General features: G+C 40.4%; 1 protein-coding gene across 2 annotated transcripts in view; it reads right to left on the reverse strand.

Annotated features, from left to right (window-relative positions):
- TRPC4AP (transient receptor potential cation channel subfamily C member 4 associated protein) overlaps window positions 1-20,283 on the reverse strand; it is a 70,357-nt gene that overhangs the window by 46,917 nt on the left and 3,157 nt on the right. For both annotated transcript variants that reach the window (XM_017878910.1, XM_017878899.1), the window contains exons 2-4: window positions 9,640-9,697; window positions 7,065-7,120; window positions 1,674-1,802 (exon numbers count right to left, since the gene is read on the reverse strand). In XM_017878910.1, coding sequence (XP_017734399.1) covers window positions 1,674-1,802; window positions 7,065-7,120; window positions 9,640-9,697 — 243 coding nt within the window. The remainder of the gene's footprint in view (window positions 1-1,673; window positions 1,803-7,064; window positions 7,121-9,639; window positions 9,698-20,283) is intronic.

Raw genomic sequence — 20,283 nt, forward strand, 5'->3', positions numbered from 1 at the left:
TTTTTTTTTTTTTTTTTTTTTTTTTTTTTGGAGAGGGAGTCATATTCTGTTGCCCAGTCTGGAGTGCAGTGACACAATCTTGGCTCACTGCAACCTCTGCCTCCCAGGTTCAAGTAATTCTCGTGCCTTAGCCTCCCAAGTAGCTGGGATGACAGGTGTGTGCCACCACGCCTGGCTAATTTTTGTATTTTTTAGTAGACACTGAAACTGGGTTTCACCATGATGGCCAGGCTGGTCTTAAACTCCTGACCTCAAGTGATCTGCCTGCCTCAGCCTCCCAAAGTGTTGGAATTACAGGCATGAGCCACCACACCCGGCCTGTAAGAATTCTTCATAAATTCTGAATACACATCCTTTGTTGGTTACCTGAATTGCAAATGTCTTTTCCCAGTTTACGGTGTTTCCACTTTCTTTATGGTGTCTATCCCCCTTTCAAACTGCACCAAGATACCCATAATGTTTGGTAGAACATGTCACCATTTTGGGGTACACAAAAAGGAATGAGAGGGAGTGAGAGGCAAGTGGGAAAAGTCATGAAGGAGCAATTCTAGACTCCTATGCTGAGACTGCTAAGGAGTCTGGAGTTTCTACTCCAGAGGCCCCCTTTCACACACTGGCTGGAACACACAATTACTGGAATAACAACAAAGCCTTTTATCAAAGGGCACAAAGGGTCTGTCTGGAGCCTGCACACATCTCCAATGTGTTCCTGCAGACAATAGGCCACTTGTGCTGGGCAATGACAAGCAAGGCCTGGGGAAAGCACAGCAAGAAGAAATGAAAGCTGGGGTCACCACAGTGCAAGTGAACACCCACTTTCCTGCAACAGCAACCTCCATGAGGCTGCTCAACAGGAAGAGAAAGAAATCTGCCAACCAGCAACCAACATGGAGGCTCAGGACAGATGAGGACTGAGGAGGTGAGCTCCAGATCCTAACAAGCATTACACCAAAAAGGTAACACAGTGAGTCTCTAACAAAGGTCTATGAATGTATTTTTGGGTACCTGTGAATTCTTGAAATTTTAATTTAGTTTTCATTTTGATCATAGTTTTTTGAAAAAAAGTTATGGGTCATCTGATTATCAACCTTATGACCAAGTGGCAGGATTTCAGAGCTCCCATTTGTCTCCTACTGTGCTGGTGCCAATTAACCAACTTTAACTGTTGAAGACTAATGAGAAACGATAGAGGCAGACTTCATAAGTGAAAGCCAAACATTACTACCAAGGGGAACATACCCCTCGGTAGTAATGAATGAAGGCTTCACAGCAGTTCAGATAGCGGTAGAGAAAAGTGGTAAGAGAAGGGAGTCACTGCACAGCATACAGTAGCACAGACATGCTACAAAGAACTTGCCCCATGGTAATGAGTGAGGGGCAATTTGATTTCAGCAAAGTAACATGCGGCATCACACTACATTCACAGAGTCAATCTGAAGTTCTGAGTTTTAGAATTAGTTTGATTTCAATGTATATGTTTGTTTAGGTTTTATAGTCATGTAAGAACCACTAGTATAAGGGGTAATCCAGGTTTACACTTGAATATATCTTAAGTAACACAAGACATAATTTAACACTTTCTTTTAAAAAAAGCTCTGTATATTATTCAGGTTTGAGAATCCAATGGTCTGAGACACCCTTCCCCATCTGGTCAGCTGGAGGACACAGCTCACCTTTTTAACACCCAAAATATCTTCAATTAGGGTTGCTGTTTGTAAGAATGTCTTCTTACTTGTCATCAGTGTAAACAGGAAGATCACAAAGTCATTCTTTTCTGCCAAACGCTTTGTAACTCCCTCCGTCTGTCACAAGAAGAAAAGGCAGAGTAAGTTGTAAGTACAAAATAAATTATGAAGAGCAAGGCATCCTTTACCGACAGTGAAAAGCAATTTCACCTCTGAAAACTGGCATGAGTCAACAAAAGGGGAACAGCATGACTTAACTGTGGGAAACACTCGTTAACTCCCCAGCCATGGAAGAAAAAAGCCTCCTGACATTCAGGCTACACAAAGGGAGCCCACTTGTAAGAACATAACACAATGAGATGGTATTTCCTAAGATAACTTATCTCAGAGTTCTGAAGGCCATTCTTAAATCTGAAATCCAACAGTACCGAAGCATGGACTTAAGAGTCAGACCCATGTTCTAATTCCAGCCATGTGACCCTGAGCATGTCACTTCTCACCTTTGGAACTCCATTTTTTCATCAGTAAAATGATCATCTTAAAAGTCTTTGAGGCCAGGCACGGTGGCTCACACCTGTAATCCCAGCACTTTGAGGCGCCAAGGTGGGCAGATCACTTGAGGCCAGGAGTTCGAGACCAGCCTGGCCAACGTGGCAAAATCCTGTCTCTAATAAAAATACAAATATTAGCTGGGTGTGGTAATGCACGCTTGTAGTCCCAGCTACTTGGGAGGCTAAGGTAAAAGGATCACTTGAGCCCAGGAGGTGGAGGTTGCAGTGAGCCGAGACTAGGCAAATGCACTTTAGCCTGGGCAACAGAGGGAAACCCTGACTCAAAACAAACAAAAAACCCAACAACAACAACAACAACAACAACAAAACCCCCAAGGAGTATGAAGAAAGTAAGGAAACCAGCTGGTTAAAGACCTTAAAACTTATGTTCAAGAGTTTGGATTGAAAACTGCAGTACTGTCAAGTGCAGTGGCTCACACCTGTAATCCCAGCTACCCAGGAGGCTGAGGTGAGAGGACAGCTTGAGGCCAGGAGTGTGAGGCCGCAGTGAGCTGCAATCTCACCCCTGCATTCCAGCATGGGGACAGGGTGAAACGTTCTCTCTAAAAATAAAGAAACTGCAATACTGCTAGCTTACATACACACACCTCCCACCCTACTGCCTTAAGGCAACTAGAGCTTAGTGGCTTTAATATTTCTTTCTTTTTTTTTTTCAGCCTCTAAACTGAAAAAATTCCAAGGCTTACTGCAATAAACTTGACCTCTCCTTAAAAAGTATAATCAAGTGTACAGACACACACAGTTTGGTAAATGGGAACCCCAAGTTAGGAAGCATTTCAGAATCAGTGAAATGAGATATGTCACAGCAAATTTAATTTTCTTTCAATTTTAGAGACAGGGTCTCACTCTGTTGCCCAGGCTGAGGCCATGACTATTCACAAGTACGAATATAGCTCACTGCAGCCTCAATCACCTGGGCTCAAGCGAGCCCTCCACCTCAGCCTCCCGGATTGCCAGATCCCCCCACCTCAGCCTCCTGAATCACTGGGACTAGAGGCGTGCACCACCACAACTGGCCAATTTAATTTTCAAAGTGAAGGCATCAATAAAGATGTGCCAAGTATATAAATCTTCAACGATCCCATTAAATAGAACACTAAAGAAAGCAATCTCAGTCTGTATTGATACATCTCTGTTCTTCCGTTGTAGCACTGACATATTAAAAAAAAAAAGAGAGAGAGAGAGAGAAAAAAGGTTGTAATCCCAAACTACATACAGTACCTACACCAGCTACGAGATGTGAAACAGGACTGACTCTAGTTTTACTCAGACAAGCAAAAGTTCTGGAAGATCCAAAGAAACAGAACAAAAAGAAATAAATTTATCACTTTCTCTCTATCTCCAGGCTGTCAAATACACAATCCTGCTGCTCTAACTAGCTACCCTTCACTACCCACCTTTCTCCTCTCTTCAATTTATCAAAGTGCTACTCCTTTTACAGACTGGCTAAAATGACTCCTCTTGGAAAGCCTTCCTAGGTCAAGACTGGCCACCCAAAATGCCATCACAATCCTTCCTTTCCTCTACATCACAAGTTCTTAACTGAGGCCAAAAAGCACTAAAACGATATATAAAATGTTGTATGCAACTACCGGGGAGAGTTTTTTCCATATAATATTCATCATAGGTTTTGTTTTGTTTTTTTTTTAAAGACAGAGTCTCACTCTATAGCCCAGGCTGAGTGAGTGCACTGGCACAATCATGGCTCACTGCAGCCCTGACCTCTCAGGCTCATGCAATCCTTCCACCTTAGCCTCCTGAGGAGCTGGGACTATAGGTATACAACACCACGTCCCACCAGTTTTTCATTTTTTTGTAGAGACAGGTTCTCACTTTGTTGCCCACGCTGGTCTTGAACTCCTGGACACACATGATCCTCCTGCCTCGGGCTATCAAAGTGTTGAGATTATAGGTGTGAGCCACTGTGCGCAGCCTAATCATAAGCTCTTGACCTAGTATCTGTCAAGTATCTAAACAAGGGGCTACAAACTAGCATCCGGTATGCCAGGCTTTTTCTGACGAGCAGTACTGTTTTTTTTTATATTTTATTTTTTAAGAGAGTCTCACTTTGTCACCCAGGCTGGACTGGAGTGGTACGATCTCAGCTCACTGCAACCTCCGTCTCCTGGGTTCAAGTGATTCTCCTGCCTCAGCCTCCCGAGTAGCTGGGACTATAGGCATGCACCACCACGCCCAGCTAATTTTTGTTTTTAGTACAGACGGGGTTTCACCATGTTGGCCAGGGTGGTCTGGAACTCCTGACCTCAGGTGATCCACCCACCTCAGCCTCCCAAATTGCTGGGATTACAAGTGAGAGCCACCATGCCCAGTCAACAGCACTTTTTTTTTTTTTTTTTTTGAGACAGAGTCTCGCTCTGTCGCCTAGGCTGGAGTGCAGTGGCCGGATCTCAGCTCCCTGCAAGCTCCACCTCCCGGGTTCACGCCATTCTCCTGCCTCAGCCTCCCGAGTAGCTGGGACTATAGGCGTGCGCCACCTCGCCCGGCTAGTTTTTTGTATTTTAGTAGAGATGGGGTTTCACCGTGTTAGCCAGGATGGTCTCGATCTCCTGACCTCGTGATCCGCCCATCTCGGCCTCCCAAAGTGCTGGGATTACAGGCTTGAGCCACCGCGCCCGGCAACAGTACTTTTTAAACTTCTGAATTCAAACATCTTTAGACAGGACACACTTGCTCCACTTGAGTCACAGTTTATACAAGTCCCCTCTCCAACACCAGCAATTCCAAACATTTCCTGTTTTCTGCCTGATCCCTGGAGGCATTGGTGTTTGAAATCCTAAGAGCCCCAATTTCTCTACGTAATGTGGAATTCAGCCAGATAGCACATAATTGGACCACATCATCCCATGTTGCTTAAAATTTTTTTTAAATTTTATTTAAAAATACTTTTAGTTGATATATAATAAAGGTACATAATTTCAGGAAGCATATAATTTAATACATTCATATAATTTATAAAGATCAAATCAATGTACTTGGGATAGCCATCAGCTTAAATACTTATCTTTTATGTTAAGAACCATTCAAATTCTCTTCTAGCTATTTTGAAACGTAAAACAGATTATTATAAACTAAGTCACCCTTACTGATTTATCCTAACACTAGGTCTTATTTATCAACCCATATACTTGTACCCATTAATCAACTTCTCTTCATACATTTTTTTAACTTAACTGTTTTATTGGAATGTCACTGATTAACAATAGGCATCATGATTTTAAAACAGCCTCATAAAACTAGTGACTATATGGAAGTTGCCAATGATAGAGTCATTATTTTATACACTGTCTTCTTCTATAAGGACAATTTCTTTTTGGCCTTAGTTGCAAGAATTGTGCAATTCCTGAACAATTTGCTTTTTATCTTATAGATCTCCCTGTGCCTATCTCTGTCATTAGCTATACATGGTTACTGAGCACTTGAAAGGTGGCCAGGCCAAACTGAGATGTGCCCTGGTGTTCAAATGAGAAGGGAAAAAAAAAAAAAAACAAAACATTGGATTTTGAGAGCTTAATACCAAAAAAAGTAAATATCTCATTAATAATTATACTTATTACATGTTAGAATGACAATATTCTTGATACACTGTGTTAAATAGAATTTATCATTAAAATTAGCTTCACTATTTCTTCCTACTTTTTTCTTTAAAAAAATGTGGCTACAAGGAAATTTAAAATAACCCAAGTGGCTTGCATTATATTTCAATTTTACAGCACTACTATACATGCTGAATTATATAAGTGTTCAAACATATTCCTCTATTTGTGTTGGCTGCTAAGAAGCTTGAAGCCAAATTTGTGCCCATCCATAATACAGATGATTTTATGGTCTTCATTTTTATATCAGCCCAATTCCTGGCTGTATGTTATGTCCCCACCCTTGTTTTATTTATCTTCTTCTTTCTTACCTACTTCTAAGTTTGTGATCTTGGTAGATTTTGCATACACCCACAAGATGCCAGAAATCTCATTTTGAATGAGGCAAGAAATGAAATGCAGCTCAATGTTTCTATTTCCACAGCATACAGGGTTCACATCTGTAACACTCGTCTCATTCTGCCATGTATTATGATTCACGGTTTACATAGTTTATCATAAGTTTCTAAAAGGTACTGTGTCTTATAAAAACTAACATTTATATATTGTTTTACAAAGTGTTTTCACATCTGCTATCTCAGTTCTCGCAATAAACCTATGATGTTAATATGACTGCTAACTGCACTCTATTGGTAAGAAACTACGGCTTGGGAGGTGTACTAAGCCAAGGGCCAGAACACAAAATCAGGTCCTAACACTAACTGCCATCTTCTTTTGTTTCTACCAAATTGCTTCCTTTATTCACCATTCTTCCTGGCTCAATGGTCAACCTAGTAGAGAGTCCTGCTCAATATATGGGGGTGGGGGGAGCTTCTGGTTCTCATTTTGTTTTCTAACAAGGAAAATGAAGAAATAGGCATAATGGAGTTAAAATGAGTCTTAAAGGTCACAGTCTGCCAAAGCTTGTCATCTTTTGACAAGGGTTCAGTTTCTACTCGGACAGCTCCAAGCTTCAAGGCCAAAGGAGTTTACTACCTACTGCGGCAGTTCTGGCTCTTAACAACTGCTACAAAATTCTGCCTCCCTATAATTTCTACCAGTTAGTCTTGATTTTCAGGCACACATAAAATAAGCCCGATTCCCCCACTGTCTGAAGACAGCGCTCACATCTGCCAGCCCACCCGAATATTCCCATCTTAACCCTGCAGATCTGGTAGGGAGATACGCGGAGCCCTAATGGCAGGGGTACTTACACAGACACAGGTATTATACAGGATACTCAAGCAGTCCTTGGACATTTCATCACTTACTGAAAGTTAAAGGGTAATGACTGGTTATTTTTCTCATTGAAAAGATAGTACAATGGTTACATTTTTTTTCAGCATAAGAACTGTTATAACCCCCTCCAAGATGATGATTTTTCTTTTAATATACTCCTTCCAGTCCCTGTCTACCAAAGATTTTCAGTGTCCATCAGAATCTATAAGCCCATTTGCATATTGCTTTTGGTTTGATACAGCAGCTGTTTTCTTATTATGCCCCAAAGTCTTCATAATTTCAACCTGTTGTTGTGCCATCATTTAATAAAGCCATTTTCCCTTAATGTCTTGCTTAGGATACATCTAGGATTTGGGTTTTTTTTTTTTGGCTATTTAAATAGACCACAAATAAGCAACTTAATATATATGTGTATCCTTTTAATGCTTGTATTAAACTGGTTCCTCAAGATATATTTTCAAAAGCAGAACTACTAGAATCTAAAGTATAAGCATTTTTTTCTGTTCATTTGTTTTGGTTTTTTAAAGATGAGGTCTTACTCTGTCACTCAGGGGCATGATCACAGCTCACTGTAGTCTCGAACTCCTAGGCTCAAGCAATTCTCCCTCCTTGCCCTCCCGAGTGGCTAGGACTGCATGCGCGTGCATCACGCCTGGCTAAAAGTTAAAAGTATAAGCATCTCAATTGCTCTTGTTATAAATTTCCATTGAAAGTTCTACTAGCAGCAAACAAATATACCATTTTTATCAGACTCACTAACCGAGCATTTAGTTTTTTTATTGCTGTTATCTGTATTGGGCAAATGGCTTTTAATGTCTGATCTATTACTAATTCTAATAAAGAACCTACTACTTCCCTGTGAGCAGGAACAGGAAAGCAGCATAAAAAGGAAACTTAATTTTCATGAGCCCAAAACCAAGAGATGATGAAACTGAGTATGAACCATGGACAAAGTGTTTTATTTGGTACTGCTTCTATTTTTAAAAACTGTTTCCATTTGCTCCTAAGCTGCCAGGAATGTTAAAATGCTAGGTCTCCTCAGATCCCAATGGGCAGCCCCACTAAGCTAGCCAGACTAGACGGGTTGCCTCACATAATCCTGAGACAGTGCAGATGCTCTGCATCCCTTAACACCACCTTTCAACCTACTGGGGCTCTGTGATTGATTTATTTAACGACTTCAGAGCAGGGTAAAACACTGCTCTGTATGTCTCACTATGTATCTATTTCTAGATCCTCCATTTTTAAAAGGAATTAGGATTCACTCATTCATCAAGTATTATTCAGCATCAACTCTAGAGCAGATACAGTGGTGAGGGAAAAAAAAGTCTCAGCCTTCATGGAACCTATACATCTAGTGGGAGGAAGAGAGACTAAACAAGTGCACCAACAAATAATTACAATATGCTACTTGCTGTAAGAGTAGACAGAGAACATGAAAGATCAAGTTAGACAGAATACACAGCTGAGACATTAAAAATGAATATAAATCCCCTTAACCACTACTGCATGCACAAATGAGGCCTTATATAGTATACCTTATATAGTATACAGGACCCCTTATAGGTTAGGGGTAAAAAAAAAAAAAAAAATTTTAAATTAAAAAAATGCAAAGCTGGTAGGAGGGCATTCACCAAACATTAACTGAAGTCATCTCTGGCTTTTAACGCCAGAGTAAAGTGCATTCGCTTTTTTATTTTAAATTAAATACTGAAGCTGGGTATGGTGGCTCATGCCTGTAATCCCAGCACTTGGGAGGCTGAGGTGGGCAGATCACTTAAGGTCAGGAGTTCGAGACCAGCCTGGCCAACATGGTGAATCCCCATCTCTACTAAAAAAAAAAAAATACAAAAATTAGTCGGGTATGGTGGCGGACGCCTGTAATCCCAGCTACTTGAGAGGCTGAGGCAGGAAAATCACTCGAGCTCAGAAGGTGGAGGTTGCAGTGAGCCAAGATCATGCCACTGCACTCCAGCCTGGGCAATAGAGCCAGATTCTGTCTCAAAAAAAAAAAAAATGTATACCTGAAAAGAATATTTGTAACATGTGTAAGTCATAAAAAATAGTAATAGAATATTACCCATATATCTACCACTCAGCTTAAGAAATAGTGCATGCCAAAACACTCTTGACTTCTTACCATTTACACTCTAGTAATGACTGAACTTTTTACAAAGAGCATATATCACCTTTCTAACAAAAAATAGGTTTTTAAAAAATAAAACAGAGTGATCTTACCAGGTTATTGCTTACTCTCTCAGCTAGTTATATATGAGAAATAAGAATTTCCCAAGGAAACATAGAAGCTGGATCACAGGACTATCAAAAGTACAAAGATGTATTCTTTTAACCCAGATCTGAATTTCTATGCAGTACAGAATGAATAAAGATAGTTGCTTAGCTGGCGGAGGAGACAGCAATCTGTAGCTGAAGGTAAGACATGTCCTCAGTATTAAGAGTCAGGAAGGGAAGGAAGAAGGCAGCTGCTGGGAACTGCCACCATATCGGCAGGTTGGAAAACAAGGACCAGCAGCTAACAGGTATACTTACTTTTTAGTTTCTGTCCCCGGATAGAGATCGTAGGCCTCATAAGAATTTCTACAAGAAGCTATAAAAAAAATTAGATAAAATCTTCAAAATTAATTCAAAGCATAACTTATAAAATGATTTTGCCATAACCATTCATTGCCCATATATCTGTCACAGTATTACAAGACCCTTTTGTTCCAGGAGGCAGTAAGGTTCAGTAAAAGGAACACTGCAGCAAGTCAGGAGACCCAGGTTCTAGTCCCAGCTTGGCCACCTACTTGCCCTTCTCTGGGCCTCAGTTTTCTCAGTTTTGAAAAGAAGGATTTTAGAGTAGATAATCTCTGTGATCTAATGTGGCTTTAATTTCTGAAAAGCTGCAGAACATTATTACTATGATTCTTCTGTTTAAAACACATTTGTAAGTATAAGTTTATTTAAAAAGGTCTCAGAAGATACACCATAAATTGTTAACACTGATTTCTACAGGGTTGGGTATGCATGTATTTTTTATTTTACATACTTTTAATACAATTTAGCACAAACTGTTTAAAATAAGCATGAATTTAAAAATTCATTCTACGGAGAGAAAGGATAGTTGATAAAAGGGTCAATCCATTAGAAAGATAACAACTACAAACATATATGTACCTAACAACAGAGCCCAAAAATACATGAACCAAAAGCTGGTAGAAATGAAGCAAAGAGATAATTCAAAAATAAAAGTTGGACACTTTAATAACTCTGCTTTCAGTAATAGACAATTAGGCAGATTAGCAAAGAACTAGAAGACTTGAACACAATGAACACATACATTGTAACAGACATCTACAGAACACTCCATGCAGCTGGAACAGAATATACATTCTACTCAAGTGCATATGAAACATTCTCCAGGACAGATCATATTTCAGGCCACTAAACAAGCCTCAATAAATTTAAAAGCACTGAAATCATATACAGTATGTGGTCTGGCCACAATGGAATGAAATCAAAAAGAAATTTGGGAAATTCATGAATTATGTGGATAATTTTAAAAACCCATCCTAAATAATAATGGGCCAAAGAAGAAATCATAAGGGGAAGTATAAAGTATCCAAGATGGATGAAGACACCAAAATTTACAATGTAGCTAATGGAGTGCTCAGAGGAAAATTTATAGCTGTAAATGCCTACATTAAACGAAAATTCTTTTTTTTTTTTTTTTTTTGAGACAGTCTTTCTCTGTCTCCCAGGCTGGAGTGCAATAGCCCGATCTTGGCTCACTGCAACCTCCTCCTCCTGGGTTCAAGTGATTACCCTGCCTCAGCCTCCAGAGCAAAAGGAATTACAGGTGCCCACCACCAATCCTGGCTACGTTGTGTATTTTTAGTAGAGACGAGGTTCTGCCATATTGGCCAGGCTGGTCTCGAACTCTTGACCTCAGGTGATCCGCCCACCTTGGCCTCCCAAAGTGCTGGGATTACAGGCGTGAGCCACTGCACCCGGCCAAATAAAATTGTTTCTAATCAATAACCTAATCTGCCTTAAGACACTGGAAAAAGAGCAAACTAAATCCAAAGCAAGCAAAAGGGAGAATAAGAATTGAAACAAATGAAACACAGAACAGAAAATAACAGAAAATGAACAAAACCAAAAGCTGGCTCTTTGAAAAGACTGGCAAATTCTTAGCTAGACCGACCAAGAAAAAAGGAGAGAGAATACAGATTACTATACTCAGAAATAAAGGAGAGGGCATTACCCCCAACCTTACGGCAACAAAAGTCATTATAAGGAACTATTATGAACAACCGTATGCCAACAAATTAGATAACCTAAACGAAATGGACACATTCCTAGAAAGACATAAAACTATAAAAACTGACTTAAGAAGAAACAGAGGCTGAGCATGGTTGTTCCTGCCTGTAATCCCAACACTTTGGGTGGCTGAGGTGGAAGGACTGATTGAAGCCAGAAGATTGAGATCACCCTGGCCAACATAGCAAGACCCCATGTCTCTACAAATAAAATAAATTAGCTGGGTGTGGTGGTATGCCTATAGTTCCAGCTACTCGGGAGACTGAGGCAGGAGGATTAATTGACCCCAGAAGATTGAGGCTGCAGTGAGCTATGATCATGCCAATGTACTCCAGCCTGGATGGAAGGGCGAGACTCCATCTGTTTAAAAAAAATAAAGAAGAAGAAGAAACAGAATATCTGAATAGCCCTAGAGCAAGTAAAGAGACTGACCTAGTGATTAAAAAAAACAAAACAACAACAACAACAACAAAAAACTACCCATAAAGAAAAACCCTGGACATGATGCCTCCACTGGTGGACAATACAAGACATTTAAAGAATCACCAATTCTTCCCAAACTCTTCCAAAAAACAGAAAAGGAGGAAACATTTCCCAACTCACTCTTTGAGGCCAGTATTACCCTGATACCAAAACCAAAGACATCACAAGAAAACTACAGATGAGTATCTCTTATGCATATATACACAAAAATTCTGAAAACCCTAGCAAACAAAATCCAGACACATATAAAAAGGATTATAGTCCACGCATGGTGGCTTACACCTGTAATCCCAGCACTCTGAGAGGTCAAGGCAGGAGGATTACTTAAGCCCAAGAGTATGAGACCAGCCTGGGCAACATAGTGAGACCTTGTCTCTACAAAAATTAAAACAAAAAATTAACCAAGCATGGTAGCATGCACCTGTAGTCCCAGCTACTCAGGAGGCTGAGATGGGGGGATTGCTTGAGCCCAGGAGAAGCTGCAGTGAGCTGTGATCATTACCACTGCATTCCAGCCTGGGTGACAGAGAGACCCTGTCTCAAAAAAAAAAAAAGGATTATACACCATGACGAAGTGGAATTTATCCCAGGAATGTAAGGTTGGTTCAACATATGAAAATCAATATAATAAACCATATCAATAGAATAAAGGACAAAAGCCAAAAGCCACACAGTCATCTCAACAGATGCAGAAAAAGCATCTGAAAAAAAACCAACACACTTTCATGATAAAAACAATCAACAAGGAATAGAAGATAACTTATTCAGCCTGATAAAGGGCTTTTATTAAAATACCCACAGCTAGCATCATGCTTAACAGTGAAGACTAAATGTTTTCCCATTAAGATGAGGAAAAAGACAAAGATGTCCACTCTCGCTACTTCAGTTTAACATTGTACTGAGTGTTCTAAGGCAATTAGGGAAAAATAAAAAAAGAAATTAATGGCCCCCAAATTAGAAAGGAATAAGTAAAACTAATTATTTACAGATGTCATAATCTAGAATATAGACAATTCCTAAGGAATCCACTAAAAAAACTATTAGAGCCAATAAGAAAGAGTTCAGCAAGATTTCACAATATGTGATCAATATACATAAATCAACTGTATTTCTACAATTGTAGCAAGAAGCAAATCAAAACTGAAATTATGAAAGCAATTCCATTTAAAAGAGCATCAAAAACAGTAAAGACACTTAGAAATAAGTTTAACAAGTGCAAGACTTGTACAACAAAACTTTTTTTTTTTTTTTTTGAGGCGGAGTCTTGCTCTGTCGCCCAGGCTGGAGTGCAGTGGCCGGATCTCAGCTCAACGCAAGCTCCGCCTCCTGGGTTCCCACCATTCTCCTGCCTCAGCCTCCCAAGTAGCTGGGACTACAGGCGCCCGCCACCTCGCCCGGCTAGTTTTTTTTTGTATTTTTAGTAGAGACAGGGTTTCACTGTGTTCGCCAGGATGGTCTCGATCTCCTGACCTTGTGATCCGCCCGTCTCGGCCTCCCAAAGTGCTGGGATTACAGGCTTGAGCCACCGCGCCCGGCCCACAACAAAACATTTTTGAAAGAAATTAAAGACAATAAAAAAAATGGAAAGCTATCTTGTGGTTCAAGGATCAGAATATTTAATATTAAGATGATAATACTCCCTAAATTGACCTACAAATTCAATACAATCACTATCAAAATCTCAGCTGGCTTCTTTGCAGAAATTGGCAAGCTGATCCTGAAATTCACATGCAAATACAAGAGATGCGTAACAGCCAAAACAATCTTGATCTGTAAATATAAAAATAAACCCGTGTCTACACGATCAGTTGATTTTTGACAAGGTTGCCACGACAATTCAATAATGAAAGCAGTTTTTTCAGTAAGTGGTGCTGTGACAACTGGATAGTCACATGCAAAATAATGAAACTGGACCCCTGCCTCACATGATAAACAAAAATCAATGCAAATGGATCAAAGATCTAAATGTAAGATAAAAAATATAAAATTCTCAGAAGAATACACAGGTAAATCTTTGTGACCTTGGATTAGGAAATGGTTTCTTAGATGCACACCAATACCCAAGCAACAAAAGATAAAATGAACTTCATCAAAAGTAAAGACTTTGTGTTTCGGCCGGGCGCGGTGGCTCAAGCCTGTAATCCCAGCACTTTGGGAGGCCGAGACGGGCGGATCACAAGGTCAGGAGATCGAGACCATCCTGGCTAACACCGTGAAACCCCGTCTCTACTAAAAAAAAAAATACAAAAAACTAGCCGGGCGAGGTGGCGGGCGCCTGTAGTCCCAGCTACTCGGGAGGCTGAGGCAGGAGAATGGCGTAAACCCAGGAGGCGGAGCTTGCAGTGAGCTGAGATCCGGTCACTGCACTCCAGCCTGGGCAGCAGAGCGAGACTCCGTCTCAAAAAAAAAAAAAAAAAGACTTTGTGTTTCAAAGGACACCATCAAGAGAGTGAAAAGACAGCTACTTAATGGGGGAAAATATTTGCAAATTACAAAAAATTAGTATCCAGAAACTAATACAACTCAATAATAAAAAGACAACTCAATCAAGAAATGGAGAAAGCAGATGAACGCACATTTCTCCAAAAGTCCAATAAATAAACAGATGATCAACATTAGTCAGGGAAAAACAAAACAAAATGAGATACCTCTCATTTGAGAGATAACCCTATACCTACTAGGATGGCTATAATGAAAAAGACAAATAATAACTATTAGCAAAGATGTAGAGAAATTAGAACTTTCATACATTGCTGGTAGACATGTAAAATGGTGCAAATACTTCAGAAAGCAGTCTGGCAGATCCTTAAAAATTAAACAGAGTTACCAGCAACTCCACTACTAGGTATATATCAAGGGAAATTTTTAAATAAGACTATCTAATAGAAAATGAAAACACATCCATATAAAAATTTATATGCCAATGTTCATGGCAGCATTATTAATCATAGCAGATTATTAATAACAGTCAAAAGTGGGAACAACCCAAATGTCCATCAATTGATGAATGGATAAATAAGATGTGGTCTATCCATACAATGGAATATTTCTTGACAATAAAAAAGAATGGAGTATTGATACATATTATGACATGGATTAACCTTGAGAACATTATGTTAAGCAAAAGAAGCCAGTAACAAAAGGTCATGTATTGTATGACTCCATTTATGTGAAATGTCCAGAATAATTAAATCTATAAAGACAGAAAGATTAGTGGTTGCCTAAGGATGGGGGAGGGAGGCCTTGGGAGGAAATGGAGAGTGGCTACTGAAGAATATGGTATTTCTTTTTTGGAGTGATGAAAATGTTTTAAAATCAATTGTGGTGATAGTGGTATATAACTCTGACTATACTAAAAAACCGGATTATATCTTGTAATATATCTTTTAAATGGGTGACTTGTACGACATGAATATCTCCATAAAGCTATTATTTAAAACAATAAAACACCTCATGCTCAGTTAAAGCAGCTGGACATAAAAAGCCACATAGTGGGCCGGGCGCGGTGGCTCAAGCCTGTAATCCCAGCACTTTGGGAGGCCGAGACGGGCGGATCACAAGGTCAGGAGATCGAGACCATCCTGGCTAACACATTGAAACCCCGTCTCTACTAAAAAAAAAATACAAAAAACTAGCCTGGCGAGGTGGCGGGCGCCTGTAGTCCCAGCTACTCGGGAGGCTGAGGCAGGAGAATGGCGTAAACCCAGGAGGCGGAGCTTGCGGTAAGCTGAGATCCGGCCACTGCACTCCAGCCTGGGCGGCAGAGCGAGACTCCAGCTCAAAAAAAAAAAAAAAAAAAAAAAAAAGCCACATAGTGGATGATTCTGTTATATTCTGTTATATGAAATATCCATAACAGGTGATATGGTTTGGCTCTGTCCTCACCCAAATCTCACCTTGAATTGTAATAATCCTCATGTGTCAAGGGTGGGACCAGGTGGAGGTAACTGGATCATGGGGGCGGTTCCCCCATGCTGTTCTCGTGATAATGAGGGAATCTCACAAAATCTCATGGTTTTGTAGGTGTCTGGCATTTCCCCTGCTTGCACCCACTCTGTCCTGCTGCCCTGTGAAGAAGGTGCCTGCTTGTCCTTTGCCTTCTGCCATGACTGTGAGTTTCCTGAGGCCTCCCCGGCCATATGGAACTGTGAGTCAATTAAACCTCTTTCCTTTATAAACTACCCAGTCTCAAGTATTTCTTCACTGCAGCGTGAGAACGGACTGATACAATAGGCATATTATGGACATTATGGATATTTCACAATAGGCATAATACAGACATAAAATAGATTAATGGTTGCCAGAGCTGGGGAGAAGGGCAGATGGGGAGTGACTGCTAACTGGTACACAGTATTTCTTTCTGGCATGATAAAAATGTTCTGGTTATCACTGCACAATACTGATGGGTGGTTACAAGAGTTAACTTTATGATATGTAAATTATATTTCAATAAAGCTGTTATTGCTGGGCAGGCAGGGTGGTTTGTGCCTATAATCCCAGCTACTCAAGAAGGTGAGGCAGGAAGGTCATTTGAGACCAGAAGTTGGAGACTGCCTGAGGAACAGAGCAAGACCCCTAGAACTCTAACAAATATTTAAAAAAAATGAGCCAGGTGTGGTGGCATGAGCCTGTAGTCCTAGCTACTTGGGAGACTGAGGCAGGCGGAGAATCACTAGAGCCCAGGGATTCGAGGCTGCAGTGAGCCAGGATTGTACCACTGCACTGCAGCCTGCGACAGAGTACAACTCTACCTCTAAAATCATCATAACAAGTTTTAAAAGCTGTTATTTAAAAAAATTCTGTTAAACAAATTCTAGGTTAATATAAACAGAAAAAAAAAAAAATGTTAGAAAGGAATACTCCTGAATCTCAACAGTGGTTGAACGTTGGTGACAAGTCCCAAGACAGTTTTTCACATTTTCCTTGACAAACACCTTTTCCTTCTAAAATGAGGACCTTTGTTTTCCAAAAAAGTGCAATTTCCACTTAAAGCATTTAAAAATAATCTATATGCTGAGAATATGACTAAGCCTGTATGTTTAAAGACATCCCGTATATACATATTTTACTTACTGTTTATTATTGTTTAAATCAAGCTAGGAGTTACCCTAGAACGAAAAGAAAAAAATTCTTCCTTAGCCCCTTCTAGCTACAGGCCAATACTGAGGCAGCATATCCAAGACATCTCAAGCCAAATGAAGAAAGAAGAGTCCATAGCATTTTTTAAATTAAAAAGACAGTAGGCAAATCTTTGAGACTAGATAGTTCAGCTTGAGGGTCTGAGAAAGCCTCTGTTCATCTCACACCAGCAACAAATCTTTAGAAAGCAAATCCACATGCCATGAGATTGCTCCTGGCATGAATGTGACACTGTAATTCAACATCCTGAATTAAGAGAGATGTGTTATTTTAGCTTGAAGCAGCAGATTAAAAATAAAAATCCTAAACTACTACACCACAGATTGTCAATTCTAGAGAAGCACTGGGTTCAGCTTTCTGCACATCTGTATTTAATGTCAACTGCACTTGTAGGAGAGAAAAGCAAGATGTCTCATGACTTGGGGCAACAATGAAAGTTGCCCTGAATGTAGGCTTGCTTTGCTTTGTATAATAGAGACCTAAGGTCATCCTCTAGAAAAGGTGGAGTAATTATTATAGAGTATATAACAATTTTATAGCCTGTTTTCATCATGAATTTTCCCATATTATAATTTTAACATTATATTAACAACTTCATAAAATTCAGCAAAATAGAATAACCATTACCTTCTCCTGGTAGACAGTCATTACAAATAATGTTACACCTAACCGTCTTGGTATACAAGCTTTATCTCATTTTGACTTATGTCTTCAGGAGAGTCACAGAAACAGAAACAACAGGGCAAAATGAGTAGTAATGTTTAAAGCTCTGAAGTATACTACATAAATTCTTCTCAAAAGAGATCACATTCATCCAAGCAAGATGTAAGATACTCAAGTGCATAGAATGTATTTAAAATAAATTCACTTCAAATGGAAGATAGACTATGTCAATGAATAAAAGTTCCTGAATGCCAAGCAACGGCTTACACCTGGCCCACAACTACTGAAAAGCTGGAAGATTTTTACCTACAAATCTAGATTTCCCATAACCTCTCAGGGAAACAGTCAATGGGAGAAGAAGAGTCACTTCCCCCATAAAAGCAGGCACACACTCTCTAGTCCACCACAGTCCTCATACTCATTTAATTTATGCAGATGAGCTTGCTCTGGGTCTGCTTCACTCCACTTAGTTACATACTTCACATCGGCTTTGTATACTCTAAGATACACTTTTCACAGTCATGTTATAGATAGGGTCAGGTTGACAAGGAGTGATCCCACTGAGCTTTGGGCAGCATGACCCAAGACAGGCTTACTTTGGGTTCTTGCTAGTCATTAGCAGAGGAATAAATAACAAGCTCTGCTTGGAAAATACTACCAGCAGCAGGATAGCAAGAGAGTTCACTAACAAATGCACCCAAACTGAAGGTTAGTGAGGTGCATAATGACTTAAGCAGCAGCCCATGTTTATAAAATGACTGGGATTCCTGGAGAAGCTGCCTTAACTCAAAGCAGGAGAGAAAACCCCCACAAAATCAAAAATAATTGATCCAAAGATGTCCAAAGATGGGATAGGCTCCTACTAGAAAGCCACATTTCCACTGAAAATAGACACCAGGCTAGAGACCTACATTATTATATTTCCTCCCATAAATACATCAGTTCTTACTGAGTAGATTTCTTGATGAAACAATTCAAAAGTAAAGGGTCTCTTGTGCTGGTCAAGTAAGTAAATGCTCTAGGACCACCGACACTGCTGTGGAGAGGGAATGTGGAGCAGCAGTTAAAGAAGAAAGGCTGTGGCTGATGACATGTATGCAGATGTCATACTCCATCTTTACTTCAGTGGAAAATGGCACCTTTAAACAAAAGGAAACTTTAATAACTGAAGTATAACGTGATACTGTTTAAAGAGTAAAATTTTTTTTTGAGACTGGGTATTGCTCTGTCACCCAGGCTGCAGTTCATGGTGCGATCTTGGCTCACTGTAGCCTCAACCTCCCAGGCTCAACCAATCCTCCCACCTAGCCCTCCAAGCAACTGGGGCTGCAGGCATGTGCTACCACAATTGGCTAATTTTTTGCATTTTTAGTAGTGATGCAGTTTTGCCATGTTGCCCAGGCTGGTCTCTAACTCCTCGACTCATGCAATCAGCCTGCTTCGGCCTCCCAAAGTGCTGGGATTACAGGCATGAGTCACTGCACCTGGCCATGAGCACAAATTGTACATGTACAGTTTTACACACTGAACACCATTCTTGTACAATCACCACACAGATCAAGATAAAGACTAACCACAATACCCGGAAATGCCCTCTCCCTCACGTTCACTTCAGGTAATGGGGTTATGGGCAAATATCTAGGGGAGAAAAGTCAGATCCGAACCCTTCACTCATTACACCAAAACAAATTTCAAATGGTGCAAAAATTTAAACATATACAATTAAAATCTGTAAAATATTAGAAGGGAACAGGCATGTAAGTTTAAATCCAGCAGTGGGAAAGGTATGAACCAAAACTCTGAAGCCATTAAAGACTGATCAATCTGGCCGGGCGCGGTGGCTCAAGCCTGTAATCCCAGCACTTTGGGAGGCCGAGACGGGTGGATCGCGTGGTCAGGGGATCGAACCAACCTAGCCAACACGGCGAAACCCCGTCTCTACTAAAAAATACAAAAAACTAGCTGGGCGAGTTGGCGGGCGCCTGTAGTCCCAGCTACTTGGGAGGCTGAGGCAGGAGAACGGCGTAAACCCGGGAGGCGGAGCTTGCAGTGAGCTGAGATCCAGCCACTGCACTCCAGCCTGGGCGACAGAGCGAGGCTCTGTCTCAAAAAAAAAAAAAAAAAAGGCTGATCAATCTGACAATCTAAAAATTAAATATATCTAATTTTAAAATAACGTCAAAATTTAATTCTCAAAATAGGAAAAAAACCCACAAATGACAAAGGGCTTTAAAAAATCAAAAGCACTTACAAATCAGTAAGAAAAAGGACAAATAGGCCGGGCGCGGTGGCTCAAGCCTGTAATCCCAGCACTTTGGGAGGCCGAGACGGGCGGATCACGAGGTCAGGAGATCGAGACCATCCTAGATAACACGGTGAACCCCGCCTCTACTAAAATACAAAAAACTAGCCGGGCGAGGTGGCGGGCGCCTGTAGTCCCAGCTACTCGGGAGGCTGAGGCAGGAGAATGGTGTAAACCCGGGAGGCGGAGCTTGCAGTGAGCTGAGATCCGGCCACTGCACTCCAGCCTGGGAGACAGAGCCAGACTCCGTCTCAAAAAAAAAAAAAAAAATGCAAAAAAAAAAA

This window comes from Rhinopithecus bieti, unplaced genomic scaffold (genome assembly GCF_001698545.2).
Source record: "Rhinopithecus bieti isolate Rb0 unplaced genomic scaffold, ASM169854v2 scaffold_65, whole genome shotgun sequence".
Lineage (NCBI taxonomy): Eukaryota > Metazoa > Chordata > Mammalia > Primates > Cercopithecidae > Rhinopithecus > Rhinopithecus bieti.